This window comes from Rhipicephalus sanguineus, chromosome 5 (genome assembly GCF_013339695.2).
Source record: "Rhipicephalus sanguineus isolate Rsan-2018 chromosome 5, BIME_Rsan_1.4, whole genome shotgun sequence".
Taxonomy (NCBI): Eukaryota; Metazoa; Arthropoda; class Arachnida; order Ixodida; family Ixodidae; genus Rhipicephalus; species Rhipicephalus sanguineus.
The window spans coordinates 208,371,879-208,383,220 of NC_051180.1; the positions used below are offsets into that span (position 1 = coordinate 208,371,879).

Below are 11,342 nucleotides of genomic sequence, written 5' to 3' on the forward strand. Positions count from 1 at the left end.
AGAATTATGGTTGTCATTTCACAATCCACCATAAAGGTGGTGAAAATGAAGACGGCCACTATAACCATTTATGCAGTGAGCTTATTTCTTTTAACCTCGAATTTTGGTGCCCTAGAACAGAACTGCTCAAGGCCTAAACATTTCCTCCTAAATCGCCGGCCACTGCAACCTATATGGGAGGGCAGTATTCCGTCCAGGTATGTGAGAAGTCGACGTAGAACAAAAGGTGCAATGTCTGCTTATGGAAGCAATTGATGCGGGGGGCGGGGGCTCAAACAGATGAAATTCTAAAAGGCCTCCGAACTTTCTCAAGGTGCTTTGCAGGTATAAATATCGTATCTTGTTAGTATTAAGCATAACCTTAGCACTAAAATCTACAGGCAATGTTCTTTAGCAATCCTTCCTTTCCTTTATGCTAAGCTGTAATGAAAGGTAAAAATGTGCCCGAAGGCCTGAAATGTGCCTGTTGGTCTATTTGCTAATATATGTTGCAGGAGCAAAGCTGGGATTTGAGGAGGAGGAGTAGAAGTTGAGAAGAGGAAAAGACGTTATTTCTGTAGCCCTATAGTCGGGTACAACTTTAGAAAAAAGGAGAGGCCCCGCCCATATGACCGAAGCGCGGCAGCCGATTGCCTCCGCGGCAAAGAAATAGTCCCGCTTTAAAAAAATTGTGGTTCTAAATCGCGTAATTCCCGGTACGTATAATACTTTCGTACTTTGATGACTGGTTTGATAGAGCTGTCGTGATGGGAATGCAACAGCACATGCCGGATCGCGAGAGAAAAATAACCCCGTGCCTTCTACAACGCTGCGCGTCGTCTGCTCTCTAAATTCGTTGCAAGGGACAAAAGTAGAAAGGGCATGGTTTTTGCGCTCGTTTACATGTACACGGATAATTTACTACTCGTTTCCCGAGCCTAAAATTAATCACTTGCTGTTTAACAAATACTTAAAGGCACAATGCACTTATCGAAACCATTACAAACCTGGGGCGAGAAGACGACCGAGGCAGGAAAGGTAAAAGAAAGCTTCGTTCATCGTTTTAAATAAATACATGGATGCTTGTCTCCTGGTTTTAAATAGCAAAATATTTCTGCTTTTTTTTAGTTTTATGCTTTCACAAACTTATTTTCAAGAATGTGATGCATCTTATTTTCTTTTTCTTTCACGTTTTTTTTTCTTTTTGCAAACCTGCGATGTCACGAGATTTCGCACGGCGTTCAGCGCGAGTTTTCCGCCATGGAGCCCAGCGAGGTGACATCGGAAAGCGATTCTTTGTTGCCAAACGAGCCTTGTGTTGCCTCGATGTGCACACCACCAAGGAGCGTCGGCAAGAACAAGAGCGGCCACATCCCCAACAGTGATTCACGGAACATGATCTTCCACTGCTACACGTACTGGCGCAACAGGGAGCCCGAACGCAGCGTGGAGGACACGAGCAAGTTTGTCGCCGAGATGCTCGGTGTCAGCGAAAGCACAGTCTTCAAGGTGAGGAGAGAGGCCAAGGCTTCGTCTTCTTCGGGCGGCAATCTCTCGACGCCCTCGCGAAAGCGCCCACGAAATGCGGAGAAGAGAAGACGCAGTACGAAATATGACAGCTTCACGTTGTGCGCGCTGAGGTCATGTGTGCACGATTTCTTTCGCCGCAACGAGATACCGACGGTCGAGAAGATAACCAACGAGTTCTCGAACCGTATGGATCTCCCGTCACTGAAGCGCTGTACTGTGCGGCGCCTGCTTGCCGAGATTGGCTTCAAGTACGAGAAGAGGTGCCGCAACTCGCTGCTTATCGACCGCGACGACATCGTCGAGTGGCGGAATCGCTACCTTCGTGACGTAGAGCGCTACCGGGCGGAAGGCCGAAAGATCTTCTTCCTGGACGAGACATGGGTGACGGCGGGACACACTCAGTTGATCGTATGGACAGACACCGTGGTGCAGAAGCGCGGACGCCTGTACGCTCGCGCAAATGGCCTTTCAACGGGTCTGAAACAACCCTCTGGGAAAGGCCAGCGCCTGATCGTCACGCACATCGGCAGTGAAGATGGGTTCGTAGACGGCTGCTTGGATGTATTCCGAGGGCGAAAAACAGGCGATTACCACGAAGAAATAGACGGCAATCGCTTCGAGGGATGGTTCGGCGACGTGCTGCAGAAGTTGCCAGCTGGTAGTGTCATTGTTTTGGACAATGCACCTTACCACTCCCGGCGAGAAGAGAAATTGCCGACGACGTCCTGGAAGAAGGAAAACATACAAGAGTGGCTGAATAGCAAGGACATCGCCTACAGCGCGACGTTAGTGAAGAGGCAGCTGCTTGAGTTGGTGGCATCTGTGAAGCCACGCTTTCTCAGCTACATCATAGACAACGCAGCTGCAAGAGCCGGTTGCGTTGTGCTCAGGCTCCCGCCGTACCACTGCGAATTCAATCCCATTGAGCTCGTGTGGGCAAAGGTGAAAAATGGTATCGCTGCGGACAACCGAGACTTTAAGCTGTGCACTGCTGAAGACATCTTGAGGGAAAAAATCAAGAACGTAACGGCGGAAGACTGGAGGAAGAACATCCGGCATGTGATGGAACTGGAGGCTAAGTTCTGAGTTGACACGTCTGGAAGTGACCATGTCCAGCCCATCGTCATCCAACTGGGGGAAGATGACACTGAAGAAAGCGACTCTGACTGCGAGCTGTCCGGCATTGAGCCCCTCGAGGAAGCTTAACGGCTAACTATTAATTAAATAACAGCCCTTATCAGGGCTACCTAAATGTTGCCGGTGGGGATGTTGTCTTCAGTCATCCACCCCGTGACCCCTCAAATAAGTAGGCAGTTCATTTGATGGCGTATTCCTTATAATGGAAGTTCAATTCTGAAAGAGCAACGTCCTGCACACATTTTGCTCAATTTAACTACTGGTATGGAAACATGCTGAAATTCTGGCAAATCGAAATGCAAACATAATTATTAACCCTGAAAAACCATGTGGCGCCCAAGATCCTCATCCAGGCAGCCACTGTCCAGCTTGACAGGCCCGTTGATGAGATAGCTGCAGTCAACGCGAAATTGACAACCACTGTTAGCAGCTTGCACGCCACGGCACATTAATGTGGTTTCATTGTTTGGGTATCTAGCTCATGCAAGTAAGGAACAATTATAAAACATCATTACTTTAGTGAAGCCCAAACTGCTCATTCGTGCAGCCATTGCCATGTTGTGGCGCCCTATGATGAAGTAGCAGCAGCCGAGGCGAAGTTGACTGCCAATGTTGGCAGGGCGTATGTTGAAACGAAAACAGAAGTGGCTACGTTGGAACCACCGAGAAGCTTTACATGCCCCTAAAGGCCAATCAATGCAGCTAAGCAATAACAGGGAGACACCGTCGGCCTAGTTTACTCCATAGCATAGTCACTGTTAATTTCACTAAGCCGCTTCAAAAAATAATATCAAAGCAAGCCCAGTGCCGTGCCCCTGTTGCCCATTTCCAGGTAGTTGTGCCACCCTTAGTGTTCTTTATAGCCTGTTCAGATGAATAATGCCAATGCAAGCACTGCGAGAAGCAATTGTAAGCTTCAGGTCTGCCGAGGCAGTCATGTTGGAGCCATCGACAAGCTTTACATGCCCTTAAAGGCCAATAAATGCAGCCAAGCAATAACAGGAACACACCGTCCGCTCAGTTTACTCTACAGCACAGTCACTGTTAATTTCACTAAGCCACTTCAAAAAATAATATCAAAGCAAGCCCAGTGCCGTGCCCGTTGCCCATTTCCAGGTAGTTGTGCCACCCTTAGTGTTCCTTATAGCCTGTTCAGATGAATAATGCCAATGCAAGCACTGCGAGAAGCAATTGTAAGCTTCAGGTCTGCCGAGGCAGTCATGTTGGAGCCATCGACAAGCTTTACATGCCCCTAAAGGCCAATAAATGCAGCCAAGCAATAACAGGAACACACCGTCCGCTCAGTTTACTCTACAGCACAGTCACTGTTAATTTCACTAAGCCACTTTGACACATAATAGCAATGCAAGCCCAGTGGAGTGCTCCTGTTGCCCGTTTCCAGGTAGTTGTACCGCTCCTATTGTTGTTGACAGCCTGTTGAGATGAATAATGCCAATGTGAGAAGGCCCGAGGTAATCATTGAGGCAGCAGCCACCGTCGAGCTTGAGGGGCCGAGTGGTCAAATAACGATAGTCAGGGCACACTTGAAAGACACCGTTAGCAGTCTTGCACTACAAACCACAGTCACGTCATAGCCATTGTTGGTAAAATAGCAGTAGTCAACTCCAAATTGAGAGCAACTGTTAGCAGCTCGCATGCCAAAGCACAGTCATGTGGTTGCACTGTTTATTTTGGTTATCTGGCTGAGGCAAATAATGAAAATAAGAACAATTATAAAACATAATTTGCTTAGTGACGTCCATAATACTCATTTCGGCAGGCACCGTTGATTTTTACGGGCCCCATGGTACTTAATTGCAGTAATTGGGCGTACGCTTGAAAGGCACTGTTAGCATTCTGCACTTCAAATCATGTAAATGTAGTAGCCATTGTTTAATTTGTTTATCTGACTGGACAAGTAATGCAAACACCAGCACAATTATTAACCCTGAATAACTCTGCTAGCATTTTCTGCTTTTTTATGGTACTGAGAAATGCCGAGTAAAGTTAGATGTTTTACTGAGGTACTTTGGCCATCGAACAAGCCCTAGGCAAAGTGAAAGTCAGATTCAGACAATGAAATTGGTGAAGTAATAAATGGTGAAAGTTGCAAAAGCTCTCGGTACACTACTTTACTGTGCTCCATTCACTGAAAAATGCCTTTATAACGATGATAGCGTCAGACAGGAAATGACAGCCCACTGCACAATGATATTCGTATTGAAAATGTGTACCACCATATGTGATGGGCAGTGAAACCTGTTTACGAAGACTGGAAGCATGAAAAATGCAACAACATAGCAAGGTGCCGTTTCACAATATGGCACCCTTTCATGTGCACTTCTGAAGAGCTACCGCATGCACTGATGCATAAACACATGAACAAGGGTAAGAAGTGAAATTAGTGGGCAATCCACAGGATTCTTTTAAGATAATGTAGCTCTGTAAGCTCCTTTGTTGTCACAGCTGATAGACCTATCTTTTTTTGCAAGTTGGTTAGTCACATTGTGGCAACAACACAAGAAGCAAGGACAGAAAAATAGGAGAAAACAAAGCAAATAGGCAGACTGAGAAGACAAGGTGGACGAGAGAGAAAGGCTTTAGTGAAGTCGAAGAGGTCAGTCGCGCTATTCAGAGGACTTGGTGCTTTGAATGAGATGACTATGAGTTTAGGAAATTCTGAAAAAAAAAAGACGCAGCTGAAAGACAATTTACAAAAACAAACGCTAACATAAAATAAAAAGACAGAAAAAGGAATGAACACAAGCACGCACAGAAGCACGCACATATTTACACATGCGCACAAACGTAAGCGCGAGAACTAAGAAAATCTCAAATATAAAGGAACGGGGGAGATAAAAAATATAAACAAACGCCAGAAAAAACGCACACACATTTACAGACAGGTGCGCGTAGAGGTATCATGAGTCGGTTCACAAGCTGATATATGTCCACGTTGTCAATTTTTTTTTTCGTTTTTTGCACCGTTGCCTGAGCGGTCATAGGAATTTTTAGTGGCAACATATCACGAGAATGGAAAAGCAGCTCAGAGCTTTGTCATGGGAAAGCATAGCGAGCTCTGGCAGCACACCTTATACGTGATTGTGTCACAGCTGGCATTCTACAGCTGGCGCGCGGTGAGCAATGAGAACCACAGAACGACGCGAATTTACGCCAAGTTCCCTTTTGAAGGCAGCGGTTTAACGGTCATAATTGGTTCGACTTGGTTCTGGGGCGAACAAACATCTGACCGTTGCTAATTCAACCACATTCCCTCAAGCAGCGCGTGTTAGGAGAGCAATCAGTCGACGTTGCTACACAACACAGGAACAACGCAGCCATACCCTCGGCTATCTTATAACACTGCTGCTAACAATCGTTCGAGCTGAGCTGGCAGAAACGAATTTTTGCGTGGGAGGTCGCTTCCACAAATGTATTCCGTTGATGAACTCGTAGGTTTGTTCCATCCGCGTACACTTTTCTCATTTCTCCTGAGAATGCTTCTGCTCGATCACCTCACCACGTCCGACGGAAAACACAGCGAGACGGTACACGAGCACACCCACCGCTCACAGTAGGCACCACACAGCGCACTTTGGCAAACTTCCCTCGTCATAACTTCACTTCGGAGCAAAACAAAACACCATGGAACGAACACACACTATGTTTGCTTGCAGCGGTGTGTCGCCGCCGCGTCCCGTTTTTCAGACTAAGCGAAGCGCAGCGTCACCGATGCTCGGTGCAGTCTTCCTTCGCCGGATAATGGCTCAGAACAAACACACGCAGTACAAATGGTGCATCGTAAGCTCGCAATAATATTTCCGGCATGACAGGCCACCAAAAACAGCTTAGGAATTCACTCTGACGAGGCATGCTCACAGCTGACGCGACTCGGCCGAGTTCGAAGCGCGGGCGGCCATCTTCTCCTTGAGCGGAGTCACCGGCCGTCCGGCTCGTGACGTCAGTCTAGAGCGCGCGCCCATTGGTGGAAGCGCGTGTGCATCCGCCTTTGAGGTGCAAATGCCGCTTTTTTCTAAAGTTGTACCCGACTATATTTGGGAGCACGGCTCAGCGCCAACGTGATTTCGAGGTACCTTGGTTATGACCATGAATGAAGAGGAGAGGAGTGAGCATGACGTCACGCAGCCAGCCTTGGAAAACGAACACTCCGTGAAAGCAGTAGCATCGGCCCAACACGTGACCGCTGAGACGCAGCGTATTGGCCGAGATCTTGCACATCTGCGCTGTCGTAGCTTTGCCTCCACTGCTGTGAATTTCCTGCGGGACTTTGTAACACCCCCGTTACCTATTTCCTGCTTGCAGCTACAAGCTTTGTCATTGCAGCTTTTTCATTACAAGCTTGCACTTACAAGCTTTTAAGTGCCGAGCACTTTATGTGCCGGAACTGTCGTCTCATGTCATCTCATGTCATATGTCATCTGCTGTCTTCGTATGTCGTCGGTTCGCGTCACAGAGGCAAAACCATGTTTAGCACAGCCACATATAGCATAGCCATGTATAGGTAGCATAGCAACGGGTAAGAAATGGAAGTGAAGGGAAGGAGGAGTGGTGGGAAGGCGAGGAGGAGAGAAACGACGAGGAAAGGGTAATACATAACATATCCGTGTAAAGTATCGTACAGCAAGGGGGTGGTAAAAGGTAGTGAGGGTGCGGAGGAGAGAAAGGAGGAGAGGAGAGGGCACCACTGCATCACAAATGAAGGTTGCCTTTCGCAACATGGACGCCGAGCAGACTGCACGTTTGGAACGCCAGCGCTCGCTTGCCCGGGAACGCCAGCGTCGCCGAAGTGCAGGCGAATCACTGCTCCGCTCTTCCTACAGCTTTCACGCGGAGTGCAACTGCATCCCTTTATTTAAATCTACGGCTTCAACTCGAGCTTCGCGGACGGACCACAAGCATTGTTCCAATGCAGACGTTCTGTTCAAATTTTCTTGTCTCAATTCCAGGTTTACTTGTTTTCTAGCACTAAGGAACCAAAATCGTTTCAGCCTGGTTGAGTTCACTGTGGCGCGTCTTTCATTTTCTATTTCGTTTTGACAGCAGAGCGGAGAGACGACCACCTGCCCGTTAGAACGTTCTCCATCATACAGTTTCCTGTGAACGCAAGAAGCTGCACCCGTTTTTATGCCAATAACTATTAGCCTTAGTGTTCAAATGCAAACGCCGCTGAACACGTACAGCAAGTACGATAATCTACGCATTAGAAAATTTCATGCACACATTTAAGTCGTCCTTTACTTCGCACACGAAACGAACGCAAAGAAAAGGACACGTCTTCGTATATAACTTAATAAAAGCGGCTGAAATGGCATTCACTATACTTTTTTTGCCGTCCTTAATGTGAATGCGTTAAGCATGCTAATTCATTTGAAATGTGAGGTTTGCATGTCCTCTGATCATGTTGCCTAATGACGCATGTATCACAACATACACGCTGGCTGAAGGGCAGGTGAAGTGAAAATATATCACGCATCTTGATTCTGGACTGACCTTTGGGAATATCTATGTGATGGGCATCCATCTCTTCTGGACCTCGAAAACTTGTTCTGGTAGTTCATTTCTTCCCCACTCGGATCTCCAGTCCACCTAGGCGTCACTGTAAGGACGCCACGTGCTATATTTTTCTAAAGGCAGTGAAGGCGCTCAAAATTCACGAAGTTATCCCACCTATTTCACATAGCAACTCCGTGTTATTCGCTATAAAAAGATCAAAGTGGCAAGCATTGAAGATAAAATATTAGGCAGATCCCACGTACCGTGGGAATCGATGTTATGCGAAGCATGCGCGGGATGGTGACCATGGCGTAATTTTTCGCATTGAGCGAAACTTTACGGAATGACGCTAGAGAAATGTGGAAGTGGTATACGCACACTTATATGCTGAAGAGTCGTATATGTAATATATAACCAGTTGTTTACAGTTGCGTAACGATGCAAACAGCAACATGGGTGTTACCAACACCAGATGCGGTAAGCTGATATGTAGTGCTTACATTCTTCAATACTGGATAGCACGAATTCGAACAGGACAAAGAAGAAGCACAGATGCACATTAAGGAAAGTTTCCTTAGATATATGGTACGCAGCCGAGTGGCATTCGCAGGCGCACTGCACGTACGTTACAGTCACAGTTGCGTTACAGTTGCGTTACAGTTGTTATGCTTATACTTGTCCGTTGTGACGGAGAACGCATGCACGTTTCACGACCATGTGTGTATGTGTAGGAGGGGTTCTTGACAGTTCTTGAACAAGGTCACCATCACCGTGATCAGTGAGCAGCAGCAGCTGGACCGGACTTGTTATACGATCCGTTCGTGATCGCGGCTACGAGGGGTCTAAGTGTAGTTAACTGCGAGGTATAGTACAGCTGGTGGAAATCCTGGATGCCTCTTACGATGAAATGATCTATGATGCCTCCTGTCCTAGACGGACGTGGCAGCGAGGTCTTTTAATGCCCTGTCCACATCCAAACCGCCTTTTACACAGTATGAGGGCCAGGCGTTGTTGGGTCTTGATAAGTCAAGGTAGAAGTGACCGGTAATGATGAGAGGCCTGGTTCTCTCAGCAGATTTATTGTAATGAAGCATTCACCCCGGTTCTTTTTTCTAATCCACGTTTTCCACGTTCCGGACCACGTGGACGAGTGGATGGTAGTTGATCGTCTTCCAGGGGTGTTCTGTCTTCAGCTGCCTCACTTTCCTTGCGTCGGCCGCGGTGGTATAGCCGGTGTAGCGGTTACGGTGCTCGGCTGCTGACCCGAAGGTCTCGAGTTCGATCCCGGCCGCGGTGGTCGCATTTCGATCGAGGCAAAATGCTAGATGCCCGTGTACTGTGCGATCTCGGTGAAAGTTAAAGAATAGCAGATGGTCAAAATTTTCGGATCCCTTCGCTATGGCATCTCTCATAATCATATCGTAGTTTTGGGACATAAAACCCCAACAATTATAATTATTAGTTTCCTTGGGTGTCAATATGTGTGTTCGCCTTACCGTGTTGGTTGAGACTCTGTACCACCTGTGGCACATACCCGCATAACATTAACTCTGGTATACGGGTATGTGCCACACGTGACTGAGAGAAAGGTTTGCATGACGTACGCGACATGTATCTTGCGTTTTTCATGTCATGACCAGTGAATCGTGTTCGTCATACATTAATCCCCTGCTTTGCCGATTTTGGCATATTACAATTTATGCACACGGCCAGGAGAGCGCCCAGACGTAGTCGGCTAGATAGATAGATAGATAGATAGATAGATAGATAGATAGATAGATAGATAGATAGAGATAGATAGTAGATAGATAGATAGATAGATAAGGATAGATAGATAGATAGATAGTAGTAGATAGATAGTAGATAGATAGATAGATAGAAACGGCCAAAGTGCCTGAGGTTCGCTAAGAAATGCTTCGCATTTAAAAGCTTGAGAGTGGCAGCGTGATGTCTCGCTGCAACTTATGACGCGGCGTGAAGGAAAAGACTACAGCGCACAGCGGAGGCTCTAAGCGGATTCTGCCGTAATACCGTACAAACTATATGGCTGTTTTTATCCCGCCCTATCGCGTGTGCTACGATAGTTGAATTTATGGGCATAGCGGCTTCCCTTCGAACGGCCGTTGATTTCCGAGCTTGCATCTAAATGACGCTTCAGAGGAGCCGGGCTCTGTAAGGCGCTTCTGTTTATGCGTCTTACTCTTTTGCAACATCAGCGGCTCTCTAGCAATGTGTGGGATCAGTGCAGATATGGTGTCTAGCTGCGCACACCTTCCCCTGGACACTGATCACATTCAAGGAACAACAGTGAGAGCTGGCACCTCGCTTGTTTTCACTGCGACCGCAATTATATGGACGCTGTCGGCGGATTTTTCACGGCGCCGTCGCCGTCATGTGCCGGATACGTATATGTGTATATATAAATAAAAACCACAAATAACAAAAATTCACAACAACAAATTTTGAAGTGCTCGATCGGTGTTGCGAACCTGCGACCTTTCGCTCCCCAGCTCGGAGCCTTACACAATTACTCCATGTCTTTTTTTTTCATTTCCGGTTGTACATCACACAAACGGGGACAACAGAAGTATGTTACAAGACACCACAAACATGTAGGCACACATCTACCGTCAACCACATGATTACCAACATTGTGATTTACAATTCCTTCATAGTAAGCTGGGATTCTACCCTAGCCAACCGTGAAGGAATGAATTCTTTTGTTTTTTCTACCTCGAGAAACCGGGCCATACGTTCTTGAAAATACTGTCTTGCTGGTCTTCTATCCGGGTCACAGTAAAATCCAGCCATTCGTGAGTGCCATATACTGTGCAAGCCAATCATCATGATTAGGTCAAAAGGTAATCCGTCCTCATTGTCTGTTGCTAAATACCGATTTCCGTGAGGGTCTAACGGAAATTTTTGGGAAAGGTGCAGTCCTACAAATTTGTTTAGACGGGTAAAGAGTGGCGGCCTTGGACTGGCACAACTGTTCATAAAACAGTGGGTGGGTGGATGGATGGATGGATGGATGGATGGATGGATGGATGGATGGATGGATGGACGGACGGACGGACGGACGGACGGACGGACGGACGGACGGACGGACGGACGGACTGACGGACGGACGGACGGATGGATGGACGGACGGACGGATGGATGGATGGACGGACGGACGGACG

General features: G+C 47.2%; 1 protein-coding gene across 1 annotated transcript; it reads left to right on the forward strand.

Annotated features, from left to right (window-relative positions):
• Positions 1-1,239: 1,239 nt before the first annotated feature.
• Positions 1,240-2,595, forward strand: LOC119395200 (uncharacterized). Its single transcript, XM_037662478.1, has one exon. It carries the CDS (start codon positions 1,240-1,242, stop codon positions 2,593-2,595), a length of 1,356 nt encoding a protein of 451 aa, XP_037518406.1.
• Positions 2,596-11,342: the final 8,747 nt, after the last annotated feature.

Bases quoted from the DNA above. Each gene is read 5' to 3' on its own strand.
- LOC119395200 (XM_037662478.1), top strand. From the start codon at position 1,240: ATGGAGCCCAGCGAGGTGACATCGGAAAGCGATTCTTTGTTGCCAAAC.